Genomic DNA, 25,820 nt, shown 5'->3' with positions numbered 1-25,820 from the left:
AAAATGGTTAAAAAGGCAGTAGAGATTAGTATGTATGAAGATAGTAAGGGAGGCAATGGGGCATATTTATCAAGCTCCGAATGGAGCTTGATGCCCTGTGTTTCTGGCGAGCCTGCGGGCTCGCCAGAAACAGCAGTTATGAAGCAGCGGTCACAAAGACCACTGCTCCATAACCTGTCCGCCTGCTCTGAGTACGATCGGGTTGATTGACACCGATTGTGAGCTGCTGGTGCAATGCTGAATACGACGAGCGTATTGCTCGCCATATTCAGCGAGGTCTGTCGGACCTGATCCGCACTGTCGGATCAGGTCCGACAGACCTTGATAACTTGGGGACAATGGATAGAAGGAATTGAAGAAGATAAAAAGATAAATGTGAGAGTGAAATAGTGGAAAGGATGAAATTGCTTCAGCAAGAAGAGGAAAGACAAATACAAGGCAAGTGAGCAAGTAGGTAAAATGGAAAATGAAGGTATGAAGATCAGGATGGAACAAGGAGTGGTGAAACTTTTGAAAATAGGCAAAGAATGATTGGGTTATGGTATGATTTCATTAGGGTTATGTATCTTCCTTGATCATCACTTTAATATGGTGTTAATGGAGAAATAATACATTTGCCAAGTACAGCTTCTATAACATCATATACAGCTAGAATATTGTGTAATTGTTAACATGCAGTCACTTACTTGGCATAAATATCGCAGGTGTCATTGCATAAATCATTTTTAATATCTAGAAAAGTAAGGCAATTTAATGGCATCTGAAATACTTCATAGTTACACAAAGGACATACATATATTACAGAACATACTTAAAGATCAATATTGGTTATTCAACAATGAACAATGCAGAAAATAGCAGCAAGTACGTGCACATAGTTATAGTATCATGATGCTATTTAAAGGGACATGAAACAAAAACATTTTCTTTCATGATTCAGATAGAGAATACAATTTTAAACATTTTAATTTACTTCAATTATCTAATTTGCTTTATTCTTTAGGTATACTTTCTTGAAGAAATAACAATGCATATGGGTGAGCCAATCACACAAGGCAACTTTGTGCAGCCGTCAATCAGCAGCTACTGAGCCTATTTAGATATGCTTTTCAACAAAGGATATCAAGAGAATGAAGCAAATTAAATTATAGAAGTAAATTGGAAAGATGTTCAAAATTGCACGCTCTTTCTAAATCGTGAAGGAAAGAAAAAAATTGGATTCCATGTCCCTTTAAATAGCCTCCTTTTGTTTTGGATTTTTCATTCACATTAAGCATGCAAAATTATAATGCCTCTCAAAAGAAAAATGGTCTGGATCACTTTCAAAACTAAGTTCAACGTTTTTTCTGATCATTAAGAATAATCAATCAGATGCTGAATGTTGAAAGATTATATATAGAAGGGATTGTAAAATAGAACAAAGAAATCTGGTCCTATTTCTGGTGAAGAGGCTGAAAGAAAGAATATTCTTTAGTTAGACTTCAGAAAAGGCAATTTCAATGGACATGTAGTGTTTTGAGGGTTACTGTTGCGGTAATAGATGTTTCTTATATTTAGTGTGATGGGGTTTACAATTGTGAGATCAGTTATGGGGGGTTGTTGGGGATCTCTTAGGTTTTAAGAAAGAATTGTGATGATGGGAGGTATGTGATGATAGTAGTGAGGAAGGTTGGGGCTGACATTGGGCTGTTTAAATCAGATGCCTGGCTTATAATATAAGGTGTTTCCAGTGAGAAAAACCTATAACTAAGTGGTTACGCGTATTTGGGGGTCGGAGGTAACGGGAAACAAATATGCTATACATACCGACAACACTAAGGTCTGTGAATTTACCTACTTTTTACTAATTAAAGCTATGTTTTATAGTTAAAGACCAAAGTGCATGAACTGTTCATTTCTACAAGTCGGAGCACTTGCTTATAAAGAATTATAGTGTCTGCATGTTTTGAGAAATTGTCACCCAAAAAAACTATATTTGGTGATTATTACTGCCTAAAAAGACTGTTTTAAGTAATTGGTTCAAAACAAAAGTGCTATCCTGTTTTTTTGTTATGTCTTTAAACATGGTAGAGCATCAAAGCTATGGAACAGAGCTTCTTTGGAATAAAAAGAAAAGGATATTAGACAAGTATTCCAACAAGATTTCGGTGAGTACTTATATAGATTAGAGTTGCTCTATAGTCTTACGCCCTTCTTTCATGCTAACATTCCCCATTATTGTGAATGTCCTCAATAACACAAATGCAATTATTTCAACTATGTAACATTTTAAATATGAGTTATTGGATTGTCATATGATGAGACGCAATGTATTAGGTTAATTAGGTTACAGTCATTTAATTAAACTCACCTCTGTCACAAGTATGGCCACTCCAGCCCTTCTCACACTGGCAAGTCCCGTCACCCAGTATTCCATCATTACATGTCCCATTTTTACACTTGCACTCTGTGCCAATATAATGCAGCAAATTACACATTTATTACAAAATCTTTAGGATGAACAACAGAAATACATCATTTAAAATACAAATGTTTTATCTAACCTCTGGCATTTAACTTCCGTTGTTGATATTCCATGATTACACTCACCAACGGCTAGATTTAGAGTTTTGTCGGTAAGGACCCGCGTAGCTAACGCCGGCTTTTTTCTGGCCGCACCATAAAAATAACTCTGGTATTGAGAGTCCACAGAATCGCTGCGTTAGGCTCCAAAAAAGGAGCGTAGAGCATTTTTAACGCATCTGCAACTCTCGATACCAGAGTTGCTTACGGACGCGGCCAGCCTCAAAAACGTGCTCGTGCACGATTCCCCCATAGGAAACAATGGGGCTGTTTGAGCTGAAAAAAAACCTAACACCTGCAAAAAAGCCGCGTTCAGCTCCTAACGCAGCCCCATTGTTTGCTATGCGTAAACACTTCCTACGTCTGCACCTAACACCCTAACATGTACCCCGAGTCTAAACACCCCTAACCTTACACTTATTAACCCCTAATCTGCCGCCCCTGCTATCGCTGACCCCTGCATATTATTTTTAACCCCTAATCTGCCGCTCCGTAAACCACCGCTACTTACATTATCCTTATGTACCCCTAATCTGCTGCCCCTAACACCGCCGACCCCTATATTATATTTCTTAACCCCTAATCTGCCCCCCACAACGTCGCCTCCACCTGCCTACACTTATTAACCCCTAATCTGCCGAGCGGACCGCACCGCTATTATAATAAAGTTATTAACCCCTAATCCGCCTCACTAACCCTATAATAAATAGTATTAACCCCTAATCTGCCCTCCCTAACATCGCCGACACCTAACTTCAATTATTAACCCCTAATTTGCCGACCGGAGCTCACCGCTATTCTAATAAATGTATTAACCCCTAAAGCTAAGTCTAACCCTAACACTAACACCCCCCTAAATTAAATATAATTTTAATCTAACGAAATTAATTAACTCTTATTAAATAAATTATTCCTATTTAAAGCTAAATACTTACCTGTAAAATAAATCCTAATATAGCTACAATATAAATTATAATTACATTGTAGCTATTTTAGGATTAATATTTATTTTACAGGCAACTTTGTAATTATTTTAACCAGGTACAATAGCTATTAAATAGTTAAGAACTATTTAATAGTTACCTAGTTAAAATAATTACAAAATTACCTGTAAAATAAATCCTAACCTAAGTTACAATTAAACCTAACACTATACTATCATTAAATTAATTAAATAAAATACCTACAATTACCTACAATTAAACCTAACACTACACTATCAATAAATTAATTAAATACAATATGTACAAATAACTACAATGAAATAAACTAACTAAAGTACAAAAAATAAAAAAGAACTAAGTTACAAAAAATAAAAAAATATTTACAAACATAAGAAAAATATTACAACAATTTTAAACTAATTACACCTACTCTAAGCCCCCTAATAAAATAACAAAGACCCCCAAAATAAAAAATGCCCTACCCTATTCTAAATTACTAAAGTTCAAAGCTCTTTTACCTTACCAGCCCTGAACAGGGCCCTTTGCGGGGCATGCCCCAAGAAGTTCAGCTCTTTTTCCTGTAAAAAAAAACATACAATACCCCCCCCAACATTACAACCCACCACCCACATACCCCTAATCTAACCCAAACCCCCCTTAAATAAACCTAACACTAAGCCCCTGAAGATCATCCTACCTTGTCTTCACCTTACCAGGTATCACCGATCCGTCCTGGCTCCAAAATTTTCATCCAACCCAAGCAGGGGCTAGACATCCATCATCCGGTGGCTGAAGAGGTCCAGAAGAGGCTCCAAAGTCTTCATCCTATCCGGGAAGAAGAGTAGATCCGGACCGGCAACCATCATCTTCCAAGCGGCATCTTCTATCTTCATCCGATGAGGACCAGCTCCATCCTGAAGACCTCCGACGCGGACCCATCTTCATCCGGCGACGTCCAACTGAAGAATGACGGTTCCTTTAAGGGACGTCATCCAAGATGGCGTCCCTCGAATTCCGATTGGCTGATAGGTTTCTATCAGCCAATCGGAATTAAGGTAGGAAAATTCTGATTGGCTGATGGAATCAGCCAATCAGAATCAAGTTCAATCCGATTGGCTGATCCGATCAGCCAATCAGATTGAGCTCGCATTCTATTGGCTGATCGGAACATTTTTGCGGTGTTTGTGTTTAGCTGTAATTTTCCTCTTGCTCATTTACTGTACCCACACATATTATATACCGTTTTTCTCGCCATTAAATGGACTTTCTAAAGATACCATTATTTTCATCATATCTTATAATTTACTATAAAAATTTTTATAAAATATGAGGAAAAATGGAAAAAAACACACTTTTTCTAAATTTGACCCCCAAAATCTGTTACATATCTACAACCACCAAAAAACACCCATGCTAAATAGTTTCTAAATTTTGTCCTGAGTTTAGAAATACCCAATGTTTACATGTTCTTTGCTTTTTTGCAAGTTATAGGGCCATAAATACAAGTAGCACTTTGCTATTTCCAAACCATTTTTTTTCAAAATTAGCGCTAGTTACATTAGAACACTAATATCTTTCAGGAATCCCTGAATATCCCTTGACATGTATATATATATATTTTTTAGTAGACATCCCAAAGTATTGATCTAGGCCAATTTTGGTATATTTCATACCACCATTTCACCGCCAAATGCGATCAAATACAAAAAATCGTTCACTTTTTCACAAATTTTTTCACAAACTTTCGGTTTCTCACTGAAATTATTTACAAACAGCTTGTGCAATTATGGCATAAATGGTTGTAAATTCTTCTCTGGGATCCCCTTTGTTCAGAAATAGCAGACATATATGGCTTTGGCGTTGCTTTTTGGTAATTAGAAGGCCGCTAAATGCCACTGCGCACCACACGTGTATTATGCCCAGCAGTTAAGGGGTTAATTAGGGAGCTTTTAGGGAGCTTGTAGGGTTAATTTAACTTTAGTGTAGTGTAGTAGACAAACCCAAGTATTGATCTAGGCCCATTTTGGTATATTTCATGCCACCATTTCACCGCCAAATGCGATCAAATTAAAAAAAACGTTACATTTTTCACAATTTTAGGTTTCTCACTGAAATCATTTACAAACAGCTTGTGCAATTATGGCACAAATGGTTGTAAATGCTTCTCTGGGATCCCCTTTGTTCAGAAATAGCAGCCATATATGGCTTTGGCATTGCTTTTTGGTAATTAGAAGGCCGCTAAATGCCGCTGCGCACCACACGTGTATTATGCCCAGCAGTGCAGGGGTTAATTAGGGAGCTTGTAGGGAGCTTGTATGGTTAATTTTAGCTTTAGTGTAGTGTAGTAGACAACCCAAAGTATTGATCTAGGCCCATTTTGGTATAGTTCATGCCACCATTTTACAGCCAAATGCGATCAAATTAAAAAAAAAAAGTTAAATTTTTCACAATTTTAGGTTTCTCACTGAAATCATTTACAAACAGCTTGTGCAATTATGGCACAAATGGTTGTAAATGCTTCTCTGGGATCCCCTTTGTTCAGAAATAGCAGACATATATGACTTTGGCATTGCTTTCTGGTAATTAGAAGGCCGCTAAATGCTGCTGCGCCTCACACGTGTATTATGGCTAGCAGTGAAGGGGTTAATTAGGGAGTTTGTAGGGAGCTTGCAGGGTTAATTTTAGCTTTAGTGTAGAGATCAGCCTCCCACCTGACACATCCCACCCCCTGATCCCTCCCAAACAGCTCCCTTCCCTCCCCCACCCCACAATTGTCCCTGCCATCTTAAGTACTGGCAGAAAGTCTGCCAGTACTAAAATAAAAGGGTTTTTAAAAAATTTTTTTACCTAGGTATGTTCTGAAGTAGCAATGCACTACCCAGGGGTCAAGTCCAGCGGGAACAAATGGGAACAGAGTTCCTGCACTAATTTTGCAGATGGAACTAAGTTCCCCCTGGACAGAGAAAATAAACGCTTCAGTAAACACTGCTGCTGCTGGTGGGAAGAGCTGGATCACAGTCTGGTTAGGGGGATAATGAGATCCTCTAGTAATGAGAAGTAACACTTCCTACAATACACTAAATGCAAGTCTGTCAGAGGTCCTGCTGTGTGATCCCCCCGCACTGTGTGGAACACATGGTGCATACATTTCTTGCTCTGCTTTGGCTTGCTCTGGGGATCTTTAGCTCCCCTCAGCAGAATTAAGACTATTGCACCTTAAGTGTGTGAGACTCTGTGACAGAAGAGGAATCTGGAGTTGCTGTCAGACATGGAGGTCTCAGCCCACCCTGGAAAGGAAGGAGTGTGGAGGAAGGAGGGTGTGAGGATTTGAAGCTAAGCTGGTTATGCACCATTTATCCAGGGTATGGATACCCTGGATCTTGACAACAGGCATTCATGTGTGTCGAGTTTAGTTATTTTAAAGTTGTTTTAAAAAAAGTTCAGTGTTTCACTAAAAAAAAAGTAATGTCCTTCCAGCTGTATGCGTTCTCTCTGTTTGGGTTTCCTTGTAGTTCTTTCAGGCATAGCTGGGATGAGGTTTGCAAGGGAAATACACATGTACACACAAAGTAAAATAGTCCTGCAATTAAGGGTATTTGTAGTAGGATAAGCCCAATTAGTTAATTTTATACACCAATAGTATGTGCAGTCTGTTTATCTATGTTGGTGTCTGTATGTCTATCAATTTATGGTCAGCAGGCCAGATTCTCTGCAGAATGCTGACCTGTGCAAGATAATGTATTTGCTGCAGATTCAACCTTACCAGTTTCATCCCAAAGTAAAAGGTGACCTGTTTTGCTTTCAATGTTACTGTGCCCTCATGTCTCCTACTTCCTCTCCCTGTGCTACTTGCTTCACATTTACTTGGTATACATGTTAATGGTAAAAGGAAATGACACTCAGACACCTTGTGACCATAATTTTACTTTAAATCACATTATCATTGTTTCTTAGTGCAGAGTGAGTGCACACATAAACCTTATCAAGATCATGATATCAGATGTTTACATTACAAAGCCTTACACATCTTGACAGCCAGCGAATAACATCTCCTAAACTTTAACTAAGGCTCTTAGCTTATTGGATTATTCAACAAAATCTATATAGCAATGCCCCTTCATGTGTTCTAAAAAGTGTGTCTGGCTTCTCATTATTCAGTATCAGTTGAATCCTAAATTATAAATAAAAATTTCACCTCTGCCATGTGAAAATGTAACAATGGGTGTCTATCCTCAGGCCCAAAGGCAACCATGCAGCACTTCATTGGTTTTAATTTGCTTTTATTAACCAGAGTGTATAGATTATATATATATAAATATAATGGGGCCTATCTATCAAGCTCCGAAAGGAGCTTGATGGCCCGTGTTTCTGGCGAGTCTTCAGACTCGCCAGAAACAGCAGTTGTGAAGCAGCAGTCACAAAGATCGCTGCTCCATAACCCTGTCCGCCTGCTCTGAGCAGGCGGACAGGAATCGCCAGAAATCAACCCGATAAAGTACGATCGGGTTGATTGACACCCCCCTGCTGGCGACTGATTGGCCGTGAGTCAGCAGGGGGCGGCGTTGCACCAGCAGCTCTTGTGAGCTGCTGGTGCAATGCTGAATACAGAGAGCGTATTGCTCTTCGCATTCAGCGAGGTCTTGCGGACCTGATCCGCAGTGTCGGATCAGGTCCACAAGACCTTTCTTAAATAGGGGCCAATGTGTGTGTGTATAAAACAATATTAATTGTGAGGGGGAGTGGAACTCTTGGTGAGTTCCCACACTTTTTTGTAGGACTTGATCCATGGCACTACCGGTTGCTCACCCAATGTGTTCAGCTAGGTCCCAGTAGTGAATTGTTGCTATCAAGAAAATGAAGCAAACTTGATAACAGAAGTAATCTGGAAAGTTATTTAAAATTGTATGCTCTATCTGAATCAGATACCTGTACATAATACAGCAACAATAACAAATGTATCATATATGTTTGTTTAGGTGTGCCCATGAGCTACTTTTATTCTGGTTTTTTTTTCAGTATCTCATTAAAACTATTTCATATCTATAATTCTGACAGACATTATTCATCCAGATCAGACTGGATTCATGTGCCACAGAACCTCGGTGACAAACGTGCGGAGGGTGCTCCATGCGATGGCACACTTTGCGACCGGACCTGAGACCCGAAGAGCTAGGGGGGAATCGGAGGCCTTCCTGCTGTCCTTGGACGCAGAGAAGGCCTTTGACAGAGTGGAGTGGGGTCACCTTCTGGACGTGCTGCGACGCTTTGGTTTCTCGGGATCGTTCCTACATTACGTTGGTAACATATACTCAGCACCATGGATCCATGTCATGGCCAATGGTCTGTTCTCCCCGCGCATCATTTTACAGAGAGGCACCCGCCAGGGATGTCCCCTCTCGCCCCTCCTTTTTAATTTAGCCCTTGAGCCCTTGGCTGTTAAGCTGCGCAAGATATATCCTGGTATCGCGATAGGGGGGACGAGACTGCACCTCGCACTTTACGCGGATGACATGCTACTATTTATAGAGCACCCAGCAAAACATGTCCCAAAGATATTGGCAACAATTGAGGCATTTGGGTCCTTTTCGGGCTATAGAATAAATGAAACCAAATCAGAGATCCTGTGGCTACGGAAACACCGGGTCCAATCAGTGACGTATCCTTTCCAGGAGGCTAAACCCACCATGACAAACCTGGGTATCCAATTGTCCACCAACACCCAAACTCTATACCAATCTAATATTACGCAAGTGTGCCGAGATATAGAACGGACTCTAGAGGGCTGGAAGAATCTACCAGTTTCCCTCACAGGACGGGTACACCTTATAAGAATGGTAATACTGCCACGAATTCTGTACCCCCTCCTTATGGTACCCTTCTTAATCACTAAGAAGGACATGACGTTATACACCCGGGCTCTATCGAACTTCTTATGGCGAGGCGGCAGGCCTAGGATAGCACTCACGAAACTATATGCTCAACCCTCGCAGGGTGGCCTGGGCCTGCCCAATCTTAAATTGTACAACTGGGCGGCACTCAGTCGTCTCATGCTGGACTGGCAGCTAAAGATGGAACACTTCTACTCGCCTGACTTAGAGAGGCACGCCCTAGAGGCGTTTGACCTGTCATTCTTACCCTATGCCCCATTTAACAGCATCCCAATGGAGATTCGGGATAGTACATTATACAAGGATGTGTTAAGGGCGTGGCATCTGGCCCTTGGCCATCTGAATCGTCGGTGCGTGTCCTCAAGAATGATCCCGTTGAGAAACAATACTAGCTTCCCTCCTGGGATGGACACCTCTCCATTTGTCATATGGGAGGACAGGGGACTGAACCTCGTGGGAGATGCTCTTGACCTCTCGAGGAAATGTGTAAAGTCATTTGCTGAATTGCAGATCCAATATGGACTGCCGAGAATTCACTTTTATGCCTACCTCCAAATGCGTCACTATATTACCCAGCTGATCAGGGATGACCCACAATTTTGGGAGCAGCATGCATTTGGTGCATCACTAACCTCATTCCGAATGGGTAATTTCACCATTTCAGGGATATACAAAACTTTGTTAAGTCCAACTGAATCCAAAAACCTGACCTTACTAGAAAATAAGTGGAGAGACAGCCTGGGCAGGGAGGACCTCGTGGAGGCGATTCAACAGAGTATAGAGAATGTCAGAAAGGCGACCCTATCCATGACCCTTAGAGAATCCCAGATTAGAATGATACACAAGGACTATATTATCCCAAGGAGGCTATCTAAGTGGGACCCTAGAGTGGTAAACGAGTGTAGTAAATGTAGACTTAGCGACCCGGATTTCATTCACTACTTTCTCGCCTGCCCGCGAGTTAGACAATTCTGGCGTAAGATTACCTTTTGGATCACCAATGTCATTAAGCTTAGAGTTCAAATTGATATAGAACAAATCTGTCTCCTGGAGTGGAGGGAACAGAGGCCTAAAGTTGTCCCTCTGCTCACCACCGTCATTTTGATAGCTAGGAAGATTATCCTGAGGGTGTGGACTGAGAGCGCTGCCCCCGCTTTTAACACGTTTAAACGCACCCTACACAAACAGCTGCTCATTGAGCAGCTAGACACCAAGATGGACACTAATAAAAGACTCAAACACTTCATAAATAAATGGCGGGAATATATTGTGACTCTGAGCTTGGACTCCCAGAAACAAATACTGACTCCCTTTGCACACACTGAATATATGCTCTCAGCCTCTTTGAGAGGGGAATGGGGGTTCCTATACCAGATGCGGGACGGCGGGGGGGGGGGGAGAGAGAGAGAGAATCACTATCTAGTATAGGTGATGGACGGTTCCTGCTTTTTTTTTTTCTTTTTTTTTTTCTTTTTTCTCCCCACATAAAGTGTACCTAAGATTTACGCACTCTGCCTGAACAGATTAATTAATATTTAGCTGAATAGATCAATGTTACCGGTTGAGTTTTGTTTAGTTAACGTATGTTTGCATTATGTGCTAGATCATAGAAAGAGAAAAAAAGTTAAAGGTAAAGGGGACTGAGAAATCTGATTCACAACTCTATTACTGTATGCACTGTGATGTACAACTGTCAATCTTTATGTTATTGTATTGACTTGGACACTTTGCTCCAAATGGTACTTGATAACTTTCTCTATTTCCCAATAAAAACAGTATTTTAAAAAAAAAAAAAAAAACTATTTCATATCTAGAAATTTGTTTAAAAATGATGTAAAGTGCTCATTGTTACTGCGTGTTCAATGAAACCTGCAACCATTACTTCTAAAATGACCTTGACCATAATTTTATAGGCGTACATGTTTTAAAAGCGCCAATGCTACCATGCCAGGACAGTTTTAAAATTTCCCATATCAGGTGATCTGTTGTGCTTTTAGAGAGTGTGATACAAAAAATGAATCAATCAATACATTCGGTATACATTATTATTATTATACATTAGGTATAAATTAGGTATACATTATTATTATACATTAGGTATAAATTAGGTATACATTATTATTATACATTAGGTATAAATTAGGTATACATTATTATTATACATTAGGTATAAATTAGGTATACATTATTATTATACATTTGGTATAAATTAGGTATACATTATTATTATACATTAGGTATAAATTAGGTATACATTATTATTATACATTAGGTATAAATTATAAGTTGTTGGCAAAATAATGTGAGTTGCAGTCTGTGGCATAGAGCTAGTCAATATGAACGCAGACTCAGGGGCCGATTTATCAATGTCTGGTGGACATGATCCGCTGTAGTGGATCATGTCCCCCAGACATCGCTGAATGCCGCCAGCATACGCTGTCGGCATTTAACATTGCACAAGCAGTTCACCAGAACTGCTTGTGCAATGCCACCCCCTGCAGATTTGCAGCCAAACAGCCGCTAGCAGGGGGTATCAATCAACCCGATCGTACTCGATTGGGCGGATTGATGTCCGCAGCCTCAGAGGCAGCAGTGAGTTAAGGAGCAGCAGTCTTAAGACTGCTGCTTCTTAACTCCTGTTTCTGGCGAGCCTGAAGGCTTGTGCGGAAACAGGGGTATTGGGCCCAATTCGGACTATGATAAATCGCCCCCCTAGTAATCACTTTAAAGGGTCATGAAACCCAAAATGTTTCTTTCACGGTGTTCAGATAGAGAATACAATTTTAAACACATTTCCAATTTACTTCTATTATCTTATTTGATTCATTCTCTTGGTATCCTTTGTTGAAAAGTATATCTAGATACATTCAGGAGCTAATTTGTGGCTGAACTTGTATGCCCTTTTCCATTGGCTTACAAATGTGTTCAGCTAGCTCCCAGTAGTGCATTGCTGCTTCTTCAATAAAAGATACCAAGAGAATGAAACAAAATTGATAACAGAAGTAAAATGGAAAGTTGTTTAAAAATGTATCTGAATCATGAAAGAAAAAAAAAATGGGTTTCATGTTCCTTTAAGACTTTTCTAGGGTTTTGAAAGCTTATAACGTCACCGAAGAAGATATATCACCCCCAATTAGCAATCTGCTCCTTTAAAGGGCCATAATACCCAAATGTTTAAACACTTGAAAGTGATGCAGTATAGCTGTAAAAAGCTGACTAGAAAATATCACCTGAACATCTCTATGTAAAAAAGAAAGATATTTTACCTCAAAAGTTCCTCAGTAGCCACATCCCATTGTAAAGGATTTCTAAGCATCAAATCAGTATATCTGTCCCGGGACAGCCAAAGGGATTCATTTTTTTACTCTGCTGAGCTGAGGAGATTGTGAGGTAAAATATCTTCCTTTTTTACATAGAGATGTTCAGGTGATATTTTCCTGTCAGCTTTTTACAATTATACTGCATCACTTTCAAGTGATTTAGCATATGAGTATTATGTCCCTTTAAACAACTAATGGCTGCTTTTACTTTTGCACTAAAATTCACCTGAGATGCAATCCACAAATCACATGACTTTTCCCTAAGCTGTAAAATCATCATTTGAAACAGTTTATTTAATAGTTCTTAAAATTGCATAAGTTATCAGATTTATGTATGAATAATGAAGATTACCTGATTGGCAGTCATTCCCATATTTTCCAGGCTCACACATTTCACAAGCAGTACCATGAAAGCCCATTTTACAAATGCATTCTCCATTACCAGTGATTCCATCAGTGCAATTACCATTATTTGAACACCAGTTGCCTTGTCCCCCTGGACACATAAGACACTGATGTCCAAAGTATCCTTTACAACATTGTGATACCTGCAAAAGGAATTTAAATCTCAGTGGTTTGGCATGAAAAAATCCAGAGTAATATAACATTTTTGTTACATATTTAGCTACACATACAAACAATATATGACAGGTCTACTAACATAAAAATTCCAGTCTAAGGGTCTGATTTAACAAATGGCGGCCCAACAACGCTAAATGCCGACAGCATACGCTGTTGGCATTTAACATTACACAAGCATTTCTGGTGAAAAGCTTGCGCAATGCTGTACCCTGCACATACACGGCCAATCGGCCGCTAGCAGAGGGTGTCAATCATTCGATTGTAGCTGATCGAGACGATTGCAGTCCGCTTCTTAACTTCTGTTTCCGGCGAGCCGGAAACTTCGGGGGTAGATTGCAGCATTCAATGCTTAATAAATCTACCCCTAGATATCAAGATAGATGGACAGAAAGAGATAAGATATAGATATAAACAGACAGATAGATAGATAGATAGATAGATAGATAGATAGATAGATATAGATATGATCTAAATGTTACTTATAAAGCCGGAAACTTCAGGGGTAGATTGCAGCATTCAATGCTTAATAAATCTACCCCTAGATATCATTTTGTATATATGTGTATACATGTGTATTTATGTGTGCATGTTTATATATATATATATATATATATATATAAATACACACACAAATAAACACCCACACCCACACCTATATATACAGTATATATATTTATATATTTATATATACACATGTATGCACAAATGTAAATATTTTACATTCCAATGTTCTTCACAAAGAGAAAAATGTTATATATATTTTTAAATATATATTCCTGGATACCAATACCTGTATGTACCTGTATATACCAATACATATATATATATATATATCTATATATATATCTATATATATATATATATATATATATATATATGTATATATATATATATCCAAGGTCCTGAAGTTAGCGTACGTTGGCTTTCACTCATGCAAACAATTTACTTTCAACTTATAATACATGTGCTAACATGTGCAGTTTAAAAACAAAATTTATGCTTACCTGATAAATGTATTTCTCTTGTGGTGTATCCAGTCCACGGATCATCCATTACTTGTGGGATATTCTCCTTCCCAACAGGAAGCTGCAAGAGGATCACCCACAGCAGAGCTGTCTATATAGCTCCTCCCCTAACTGCCAACCCCCAGTCATTCGACCGAAGACAAGCAAGAGAAAGGAGAAACTATATGGTGCAGTGGTGACTGTAGTTTAAAAATAAAAAACACCTGCCTTAAAATGACAGGGCGGGCCGTGGACTGGATACACCACAAGAGAAATACATTTATCAGGTAAGCATAAATTTTGTTTTCTCTTGTAAAGTGTATCCAGTCCACGGATCATCCATTACTTGTGGGATACCAATACCAAAGCTATAGGACACGGATGAAGGGAGGGACAAGGCAGGCGCTTAAACGGAAGGCACCACTGCCTGTAAGACCTTTCTCCCAAAAATAGCCTCAGAAGAAGCAAAAGTATCAAATTTATAGAATTTAGAAAAAGTATGAAGTGAAGACCAAGTCGCCGCCTTACAAATCTGTTCAACAGAAGCCTCATTCTTAAAAGCCCATGTGGAAGCTATCGCTCTAGTAGAATGAGCTGTGATTCTTTCAGAAGGCTGCTGGTCAGCAGTCTCATAAGCTAAGCGGATTATACTCCTTAGCCAAAAAGAAAGAGAAGTTGCCGAAGCCTTTTGGCCTCTCCTCTGTCCAGAGTAGACAACAAACAATGCAGATGTTTGACAAAAATCTTTAGTAGCTTGTAAATAAAACTTTAAAGCCCGAACCACGTCAAGATTGTGTAATAGACGTTCCTTCTTTGAAGAAGGATTAGGACACAGTGATGGAACAACAATCTCCTGATTGATATTCTTATTAGATACCACCTTAGGTAGAAAACCAGGTTTGGTGCTTAACACTACCTTATCTGCATGGAATCACATTGTAAAGCAGATAACTCCGAAACTCTTCGAGCCGAGGAGATAGCTACTAAAAACAGAACTTTCCAAGATAAGAGTTTAACATCTATGGAATGCAAAGGTTCAAACGGAACCCCTTGAAGAACTTTAAGAACTAAATTTAAACTCCATGGCGCAGCAACAGGTTTAAATACAGGCTTGATTCTAACCAGAGCCTGACAAAACGCCTGAACATCTGGAACCTCAGCCAGACATTTGTGCAAAAGAATAGACAGAGCAGAAATCTGTCCCTTTAAGGAACTAGCTGACAAACCCTTCTCCAATCCTTCTTGGAGAAAGGATAATATCCTAGGAATCCTGACTTTACTCCATGAGTAACCCTTGGATTCACACCAATGAAGATATTTACACCATATCTTATGATAGATTTTCCTGGTGACAGGCTTTCGCGCCTGTATTAAGGTATCAATGACCGACTCGGAGAAACCACGCTTTGATAAAATCAAGCGTTCAATCTCCAAGCAGTCAGACACAGAGAAATTAGATTTGGATGGTTGAAAGGACCCTGAAGTAGAAGGTCCTGTCTCAGCAGCAGAGTCCATGGTGGAAAGGATGACATGTCCACCAGATCTGCATACCAAGTCCTGCGTGGCCACGCAGGTGCTATCAAAATCACCGAAGCTCTCTCCTGCTTGATCTTGGTAATCAGACGAGGGAGCAGAGGAAACGGTGGAAACACATAAGCCAGGTTGAAGGACCAAGGCGCTGCTAGAGCATCTATCAGTGCTGCCTTGGGATCCCTGGACCTGGATCCGTAACAAGGAAGCTTGGCGTTCTGACGAGACGCCATGAGATCCAGTTCTGGTTTGCCCCAAAGTTGAATCAACTGTGCAAATACCTCCGGATGGAGTTCCCACTCCCCCGGATGAAAAGTCTGTCAACTTTGAAAATCCGCCTCCCAGTTCTCTACTCCTGGGATATGGATAGCTGGTAGATGGCAAGAGTGAACCTCTGCTCATAGAATTATCTTTGAAACCTCCAACATTGCTAGGGAACTCTTTGTTCCCCCTTGATGGTTGATGTAAGCTACAGTCGTGATGTTGTCCGACTGAAATCTGATGAACCTGACCGCAGCAAGCTGAGGCCAACCCTGAAGAGCATTGAAAATCGCTCTTAGTTCCAGAATGTTTATTGGAAGGAGTGCCTCCTCCTGAGTCCACGAGCCCTGAGCCTTCAGGGAGTTCCAGACTGCCCACCAGCCCAGAAGGCTGGCATCTGTTGTTACTATTGTCCAATCTGGCCTGCGGAAGGTCATACCTTTGGACAGATGGACCCGAGATAGCCACCAGAGAAGAGAATCCCTGGTCTCTTGATCCAGATTTAGTAGAGGAGACAAATCTGTGTAATCCCCATTCCACTGACTGAGCATGCAGAGTTGCAGCGGTCTGAGATGTAGGCGGGCAAACGGCACTACGTCCATTGCCGCTACCATTAAGCCGATTACTTCCATACACTGAGCCACTGAAGGGCGAGAAGTAGAATAAAAAACACGGCAGGAATTTAGAAGTTTTGACAACCTGGCCTCTGTCAGGTAAATCTTCATTTCTACAGAATCTATCAGAGTTCCCAGGAAGGAAACTCTTGTGAGAGGGGATAGAGAACTCTTTTCTTCATTCACTTTCCACCCATGAGACCTCAGGAATGCCAGAACAATGTCCGTATGGGACTTGGCAATTTGATAATTCGACGCCTGTATCAGAATGTCATCTTGGTAAGGTGCTACTGCTATACCCCGCGGCCTTAGGACCGCCAGAAGTTACCCTAGAACCTTCGTAAAGATTCTTGGTGCCGTAGCTAACCCAAAGGGAAGAGCCACAAACTGGTAATGCCTGTCTAGGAAGGCGAACCTGAGAAACCGATGATGATCTCTGTGTATCGGAACGTGAAGATAAGCATCCTTTAAGTCCACGGTAGTCATATATTGACCCTCCTGGATCATAGGTAGGATGGTTCGAATAGTCTCCATCTTGATGGGACCCTGAGAAATTTGTTTAGGATCTTGAGATCTAAGATTGGTCTGAAGGTTCCCTCTTTCTTGGGAACCACAAACAGATTTGAATAGAAGCCTTGCCCCTGTTCCTCCTTTGGAACTGGGTGGATCACTCCCATAACTAGGAGGTCTTGAACACAATGTAAGAATGCCTCTCTCTTTATCTGGTTTGCAGATAATTGTGAGAGGTGAAATCTTCCTTTTGGGGAAGAAGCTTTGAAGTCCAGAAGATATCCCTGGGACACAATTTCCAACGCCCAGGGATCCTGGACATCTCTTGCCCATGCCTGGGCGAAGAGAGAAAGTCTGCCCCCTACTAGATCCGTTACCGGATCGGGGGCTGATCTTTCATGCTGTCTTAGAGGCAGCAGCAGACTTCTTGGCCTGCTTTCCTTTGTTCCAAGCCTGGTTAGGTCTCCAGACCGGCTTGGACTGGGCAAAATTTCCCTCTTGTTTTGTATTAGAGGAAGTTGATGCTGCGCCAGTCTTGAAGTTTCGAAAGGCACGAAAATTAGTCTGTTTGGTCCTTAATTTGTTGGACCTATCCTGAGGAAGGGCATGACCTTTTCCTCCAATAATATCAGAAATGATCTCCTTCAGTCCAGGCCCGAATAGGGTCTGCCCCTTGAAGGGAATGTTGAGAAGCTTAGACTTTGAAGTAACATAAGCTGACCAGGATTTAAGCCATAACGCCCTACGCGCTTGAATAGCAAAACCTGAGTTCTTAGCCGTTAGTTTGGTTAAATGAACAACGGCGTCAGAAACAAATGAATTGGCTAGCTTAAGAGCTTTAAGCTTGTCAAGTATATCATCCAATGGGGTTTCTACCTGTAGAGCCTCTTCCAGAGACTCAAACCAGAAGGCCGCAGCAGCAGTGACAGGGGCAATGAATGCAAGAGGCTGGAGAATAAAACCCTGTTGAATAAACATTTTCTTAAGGTAACCCTCTAACTTTTTATCCATTGGATCTAGGAAAGCACAACTGTCCTCGACGGGGATAGTTGTACGCTTAGCTAGGGTAGAGACTGCTCCCTCCACCTTAGGGACCGTTTGCCATAAGTCCCGTGTAGCGGCATCTATGGGAAACATCTTCTTAAAAACAGGAGGGGGAGAGAACGGTACACCTGGTCTATCCCATTCCTTAGTAATAATTTCTGAAAACCTCTTAGGTATTGGAAAAACATCAGTGTAAACAGGCACTGCATAGTATTTATCCAATCTACACAATTTCTCTGGGACTATAATGGTGTCACAGTCATCCAGAGTAGCTAAAACCTCCCTGAGCAACACGCGGAGGTGTTCAAGCTTAAATTTAAATGTAGACATATCAGAATCAGGTTGAAGCATCTTCCCTGAGTCAGAAAAATCACCCACAGATAGAAGCTCTCCTTCCTCAGCTTCTGCATATTGTGAGGGGATATCAGACATAGCTACTAAAGCGTCAGAGTGCTCTGTATTTTTCCTAGCCCCAGAGCTGTCTCGCTTTCCTTGTAACCCTGGTAGTTTGGACAATACCGCTGTAAGGGTATGATCCATAACTGCCGCCATGTCTTGTAAGGTAAACGCTATGGGCGCGCTAGATGTACTTGGCGCCTCTTGAGCGGGCGTCCCTTGAGCGGGAGTTATAGGTTCTGACACGTGGGGAGAGTTAGTCGGCATAACTTCCCCCTTGTCAGTTTCCTCTGGTGATAAATCTTTTAAAGCCAGAATATGATCTTTATAACTTATAATAAGATCAGTGCATTTGGTACACATTCTAAGAGGGGGTTCCACAATGGCTTCTAAACATAATGAACAAGGAGTTTCCTCTATGTCAGACATGTTTAACAGACTAGTAATGAGACCAGCAAGCTTTGAAAACACTTTAATTAATGTGAAAAAGCAGAATATAAAAAACGGTACTGTGCCTTTAAGGGAAAAAAACAAACACAAAAACTGCAAAACAGTGAAAAAAGCAGTTAACTCTATGAAATTTTAACAGTGTATGTACTATACTAAAATAGCATTGCACCCACTTGCAAATAGATGATAACCCCTCAGGCTCAAAAACGAAGCAAAAAAACGGTAAAAACCGTTATAACAGTCAAAGGCAAACTGCCACAGCTCTACTGTGGCTCCTACCTTCCCATAAAATGACTTTTGTAGGCACAAAAACCCTTTACAGAGGTCCAATATGTCAGGGGACTCCTTCAGGGAAGCTGGATGTCTCAGAGTGTAAAAGTTACTGCGCAATTAGAGCGCGAAAATAGGCCCCTCCCACCATGCACTGAAAGTCAGAGGGCCTAAAAAACTACTCCTAGGAGTCAAATAACAGCCATGTGGAAAACTAGGCCCCAAAGCAAGATTTATCACCCTTAATAAAAAACGTTCCTTATAACACATGTAAACGTTTAACATACTAAGTCATAAGAGCAATTAACATGAAAATTATCCTTTACTGCAAGCATGATGCCAGTCGTTATTAAATCACTGCAATCAGGCGTACCTCAAATATATCAGGCACTGTCAGCATTTTCTAGACTTCTTATTATCTCTCTAGAAAAAAATATACTGAACATACCTCAAGGCAGTTGATTCTGCAGGCCGTTCCCCCAGCTGAAGTTTTTCCATACTCTTCAGTTATGTGTGAGAACAGCAGTGGATCTTAGTTACAACCTGCTAAGATCATCAAAAACCTCAGGCAAAACACTTCTTCTAATTTCTGCCTGAGGTAAAAACAGTACAACTCCGGTACCATTTAAAATAACAAACTTTTGATTGAATATAAACTACACTAAGTCACCACATCTCTCTAGCTACTTCCCTTGTCGAGAGCTAGAATCAAACACAGGAAAGAGGCGCCGTATGTGTGAATCTGAAGGAGCCAACGACAAATATAAATCATGTGCAGGGTACTCACAATGTGGAAAGGCACTCCAATGTGCCTATAGGGGCAGGCTGGTATTCACAGCAAACCAGCTGGCTGAACCGGCAAACAAGGATACCCAAGGTAGAGGACTCTATGTCTTAACGGACTGTGTATACTGGATCCAGCGATATGGGACCAGGAGCTAGGTGCAAACAAAGGCACACCACTGTGTGAATCTGTAGGAGTACACAGGTAAATAAACAATCTGTGCAGGGTACTCACATTCTGTGGCGGCACTCAGTTGTGCCAATAGAGGCAGGCTGGCTTTCTCAGCAACCCAGCTGGCTGTGTAGGGTATGAAGCAGGATACTAGGCAGCATTCAGGATTGGCAGGTAGCTCAGAAATGGACAATTGCAATGAGAATATATGATTAAAAAAAGGATTTTAATAAAAATTAAAAACAATAAAATACATATATTCCTCATGCACAGTAAGTAAGTGGCATGCAACGCGTTTCTCGGTGTCAACCGTTTCCTCAGGCTTGTCGAGAGCTGCAAGAGAATGACTGGGGGTTGGCAGTTAGGGGAGGAGCTATATAGACAGCTCTGCTGTGGGTGATCCTCTTGCAGCTTCCTATTGGGAAGGAGAATATCCCACAAGTAATGGATGATCCATGGACTGGATACACTTTACAAGAGAAAGCACTAAATAGCGCACAACTTGTGAAAAAATGAATGCAGATGCATTTAATTTAATTTCATAGATATCTAGAAAAATCTTTTAAAAAACCTAATTGAAAAGCATTCAGAAGGAACTTTTTTTGATATAACAATGGCTAATTCAAGAATCTTTCATGCTCGCCTGAAACGGAAGTTAAGAAGTAGCTGTGGTCATGAGATGCAGGACATATGCAGGACACAGCAATGATGGTACAACTCTATTTTATTGCAGAGCATAGCAATACACATCTAGTCAGGTTGATTGTACTAAACTAACTGCGACACAGACACCGGACCTAAGCCCCGCCCCCAAACTAGTGACATCACATCCTGCTCTCATCACATCTTCCCCTTTTTCAAAGGCGAAGCATACATTTGCATATAACAGATAACAAGGTACACCAACAGAGTATACAACAACATTTTTGTTTTTGAACATTATAAAAAACAAATAGGTTAGAAAACATGAACAAATAAATTACATCCTGACTTGGACATCGGGGTAGACTACCCTAGTCCACAGTGACCATGGGATTATTCTGCCCATACTTCCAGTCACTGTTCTAGCTAAAGTCAGTCCCTATATCGGGCCGGAAGTTTCACCACTCTTCCGCTTGATGTAACTTTGCAAGAACTGTCCTCTGATACAGAAGATGGTGAATTAGAGTCTGCTGGAGGCAAAGATATATCCCCGCTGTGAAGGCACCTCTCTTAGAACAGGGGATCCCACCGGCGGTGGTACAGAGGTATCCGGTTCCAGACTCTCAGGTACAGGCTGAAGATGTCTTCGGTTACGGCGTGTAACCGTCCCTCCCTCCGTAAGGACTGTATAAGACCTTGGTTCTGGAGAGCGGCCAACTACCATAGCAGGCGTCTTCCATTTCTTCTCATCGTCCAGTTTAATTCTGACACTTTGGCCCGCTTTCAGTTCCTGTAAAGGCCCGACAGAATGTCTCCTGTCGTAGAAGAAACGATAACCCTTTTTGGCCTCTTCATCCCTCCTAAGGACTTCGTCCCGAGGAACAGGGCCAGGCGGCCTGAAGACACCCACTGAGGGTAAAGTGGTGCGAATCTGGCGTCCTAGCATCAGCTGTGCTGGGCTAAACCCGGTAGCTTGAATGGGCGTCGCCCTGTATGACAAGAGGGCCAGGTACGGCTCAGATTGCTTTAGAATGAATTTTGTTGTTTGAACTGCCCTTTCCGCCATTCCGTTGGCCTGCGGATAATGTGGACTTGACGTGGAATGTACAAAATCATATTCCCTGCTGAAAGCACTGAACTCTGTAGAAGCGAACTGCATACCATTATCACTCACCAGCTCCATTGGAATGCCCCAGCGGGCGAACAAGCTCTTCAGGCGAATGATAACGGCCTGACTTGTGATATCATTCAGGGGTGCAATTTCCAAATACCTGGAATAGTAGTCGATCACAACAAGGAACTTTTTCCCGTGCAGTTCACACAAATCAGCAGCTATTTTCTGCCACGGCCCCGCAGGCAGCGGAGTAGACATCAAGGGCTCCCTTCTCTGAGTAGGCCGGCGTTCCCGGCAAAAGGCACATTTAGACACGTGATTTGCAATGTCGGAGCTGATCCCAGGCCACCACACAGCTGTAGCTGCCCTTTCTCTGCACTTTTTAATGCCTAAGTGGCCATCGTGAATCCTGTTTAACATCTCCTTCCTCATGCTGACAGGAATTACGATGCGGTCTTGGAACAGCACCAACCCCTCCAGCTCCGTGAGCTGCGACCTCTCTGGCTGGTAAGCATTTAAAGACATCCAGGCTGCCCGGCTCTCGGGCCAGCCTTCTTTTATGTACCTTATAACTTCTTGCAGATCTGTGTCCAAATATGTCTCTTTCTTTATCTCTTCCAGTTTCCTTGAAGAAATGGACTTAGAGGCCAGAACTGAATCAACATACACTTTCACATCTGATTCTGTGGAGGATTCTTCAGCAGCAGCCAGCGGGAGCCTGGATAGTGTATCTGCCACAACCAGTTGTTTCCCCGGCAAATGCACTGCCTGAACATTGAACCTGAGCAGTCTCATTAAAAGTCTCTGGCATCTCAAGGGTGTTTTGTCAATGTCATAGGAGTTGATTAGAGGGACTAGCGGTTTGCGGTCAGTTTCCAGACTAAATTTCTCCAAACCCACTAGATAACACTGAAAGCGCTCACAGGCCCAAACTGCAGCCAGGCACTCTTTCTCTATTTGAGCGTATTTTGACTCCGCAGCCGTCAGTGTGCAGGAACAGTAGGCGATGGGCTGTAGTTTATTCTCATTTAACTGCAGAAGTGCAGCCCCCAACCCATAACTGCTTGCATCGGCACTAACCACAGTCTTTTTTGAAGGGTCGTAGAACCCCAGCACTGGGGCAGACCCCAGCAGGGACTTGGCATGCAGAAAAGCCTTTTCTTGTGAAGGTTCCCAGACCCAGGCAACGTCTTTCTTAAGCAACTCTGTGATAGGGTGTAAAACTGTTGATAAATCTGGAAGAAACTTGCCCACGTAATTTACAAGGCCCAATATCTGTCTCAGCTCATGTACTTCAGAAGGGCTTTTCATCTGTTCAATAGCACGAATTTTCTCGGGGTCTGGCTTGATGCCATCCCCGTTGATGATATGCCCAAAGTAGCATAATTCAGTTTTCCTAAAATGACATTTTTCTTTATTCAGCTTCAGCCCAGACTCTTTGATAGCCTGAAGCACACAACTCAAACGCTGATCATGCTCCTCCACTGTAGACCCATACACTAGAATGTCGTCCATGACGACCGCTGTGCCCACGTGGTCACTCAGGAGAGAACTCATTTCCCTTTGGAAGATTTCAGGAGCGGAGGATATCCCAAAGGGGAGTCTGCAGAAGCAGAACCGACCTACCGGTGTGATAAAGGTAGTCAGTTTGCGGCACTTTGGATCCAGGGGGATCTGCCACAAGCCGCTAGAAGCGTCTAATGTGGAAAAGAACTTCGCCCCAGCCAACTTTGGAGCTATATCTTCTAATGTCGGCAGCACAAATCTCTCTCTCTTCACTGCCTCATTCAACCTTTTCAGGTCCACACAGATGCGCACCTTTCCGTTTTTCTTTGCAACTGGAACAATGGGGGCACACCAATCAGTCGCTTCAACAACCTCTTCAATAACCCCCATAGACTTCATACGCATAAGCTCCTTCTCCACTTGAGGCATGAGCAGGAACGGAATTCTACGAGGAGTAGAAATACTGTATGGGACTGCGTCACTTTTAAGTGCTATACGAACTGGTTTGCAATTCAGTAGGCCCAACTCGCCAAACATATCTTCGGAAAACAGAATTTATGCTTACCTGATAAATTACTTATATCTCCAACGGTGTGTCCGGTCCACGGCGTCATCCATTACTTGTGGGAAATGTTCTCCCCCACAGGGAAAGGCAAGGAGAGCACACAGCAAGAGCTGTCCATATAGCTCCCCCTCTGGCTCCGCCCCCCAGTCATTCGACCGACGGTTAGGAGAAAAAGGAGAAACTATAGGGTGCCGTGGTGACTGTAGTGTATAAAGAAAATTTTTTCAACCTGATTAAGAAACCAGGGCGGGCCGTGGACCGGACACACCGTTGGAGAAAGTAATTTATCAGGTAAGCATAAATTCTGTTTTCTCCAACATTGGTGTGTCTGGTCCACGGCGTCATCCATTACTTGTGGGAACCAATACCAAAGCTTTAGGACACGGATGAAGGGAGGGAGCAAATCAGGTTACCTAAACGGAAGGCACCACGGCTTGCAAAACCTTTCTCCCAAAAATAGCCTCCGAAGAAGCAAAAGTATCAAATTTGTAGAATTTGGCAAAAGTGTGCAGAGAAGACCAAGTCGCTGCCTTACATATCTGGTCAACAGAAGCCTCGTTCTTGTAGGCCCATGTGGAAGCCACAGCCCTAGTAGAGTGAGCTGTGATACGGTCAGGAGGCTGCCGTCCGGCAGTCTCATAATCCAAGAGCATAATGCTTTTCAGCCAGAAAGAGAGAGAGGTAGCAGTAGCTTTTTGACCTCTCCTCTTACCAGAGTAAACGACAAACAAGGATGAGGTCTGTCTAAAATCTTTTGTTGCTTCTAAATAGAACTTTAAAGCACGAACAACATCTAAATTGTGTAATAAACGTTCCTTCTTTGAAACTGGATTCGGACACAGAGAAGGAACAACTATTTCCTGGTTGATGTTCTTGTTGGAAACAACTTTTGGAAGAAAACCAGGCTTAGTACGCAAAACAACCTTATCTGAATGAAAAACCAGATATGGTGGATTACACTGCAAAGCAGATAATTCAGAAACTCTTCTAGCAGAAGAAATAGCAACCAAAAACTGAACTTTCCAAGATAATAACTTAATATCTATGGAATGTAAAGGTTCAAACGGAACCCCTTGAAGAACTGAAAGAACTAAATTTAGACTCCAAGGAGGAGTCATGGGTCTGTAAACAGGCTTGATTCTAACCAAAGCCTGAACAAAAGCTTGTACATCTGGCAAAGCTGCCAGTCGTTTGTGCAACAAGACAGATAAAGCAGAAATCTGTCCTTTTAGAGAACTAGCTGACAACCCTTTATCCAAACCTTCTTGGAGAAAGGAGAGAATCTTTGGAATTTTAATCTTACTCCAGGAGAATCCTTTGGATTCACACCAACAGATATATTTTTTCCATATTTTATGGTAAATCTTTCTAGTAACAGGTTTTCTGGCTTGGACCAGAGTATCTATCACAGAATTTGAAAACCCACGCTTGGATAAAATCAAGCGTTCAATTTCCAAGCAGTCAGCTGCAGAGAAACTAGATTTGGATGTTCGAATGGACCTTGTACTAGAAGATCCTGTCTCAAAGGTAGCTTCCATGGTGGAGCAGATGACATATTCACCAGGTCTGCATACCAAGTCCTGCGTGGCCACGCAGGAGCTATCAGAATCACCGAGGCCTTCTCCTGTTTGATCCTGGCTATGAGCCTGGGAAGGAGAGGAAA

The 25,820-nt window shown here is 41.7% G+C and overlaps 1 protein-coding gene across 1 annotated transcript in view; it reads right to left on the bottom strand.

Moving 5' to 3' along the window:
• Positions 1–25,820, bottom strand: part of STAB1 (stabilin 1) — a 1,127,460-nt gene that overhangs the window by 387,730 nt on the left and 713,910 nt on the right. The window contains exons 38-40 of the mRNA XM_053721023.1: positions 13,067–13,262; positions 2,351–2,446; positions 687–732 (exon numbers count right to left, since the gene is read on the bottom strand). Of these exons, the coding sequence (XP_053576998.1) occupies positions 687–732; positions 2,351–2,446; positions 13,067–13,262 (338 nt within the window). The remainder of the gene's footprint in view (positions 1–686; positions 733–2,350; positions 2,447–13,066; positions 13,263–25,820) is intronic.

This window comes from Bombina bombina, chromosome 7, assembly GCF_027579735.1.
Source record: "Bombina bombina isolate aBomBom1 chromosome 7, aBomBom1.pri, whole genome shotgun sequence".
Classification (NCBI taxonomy): domain Eukaryota; kingdom Metazoa; phylum Chordata; class Amphibia; order Anura; family Bombinatoridae; genus Bombina; species Bombina bombina.
The sequence above is the reverse complement of the archived record's forward strand: the minus strand, read 5'-3'. Positions and strand labels throughout refer to the sequence as shown.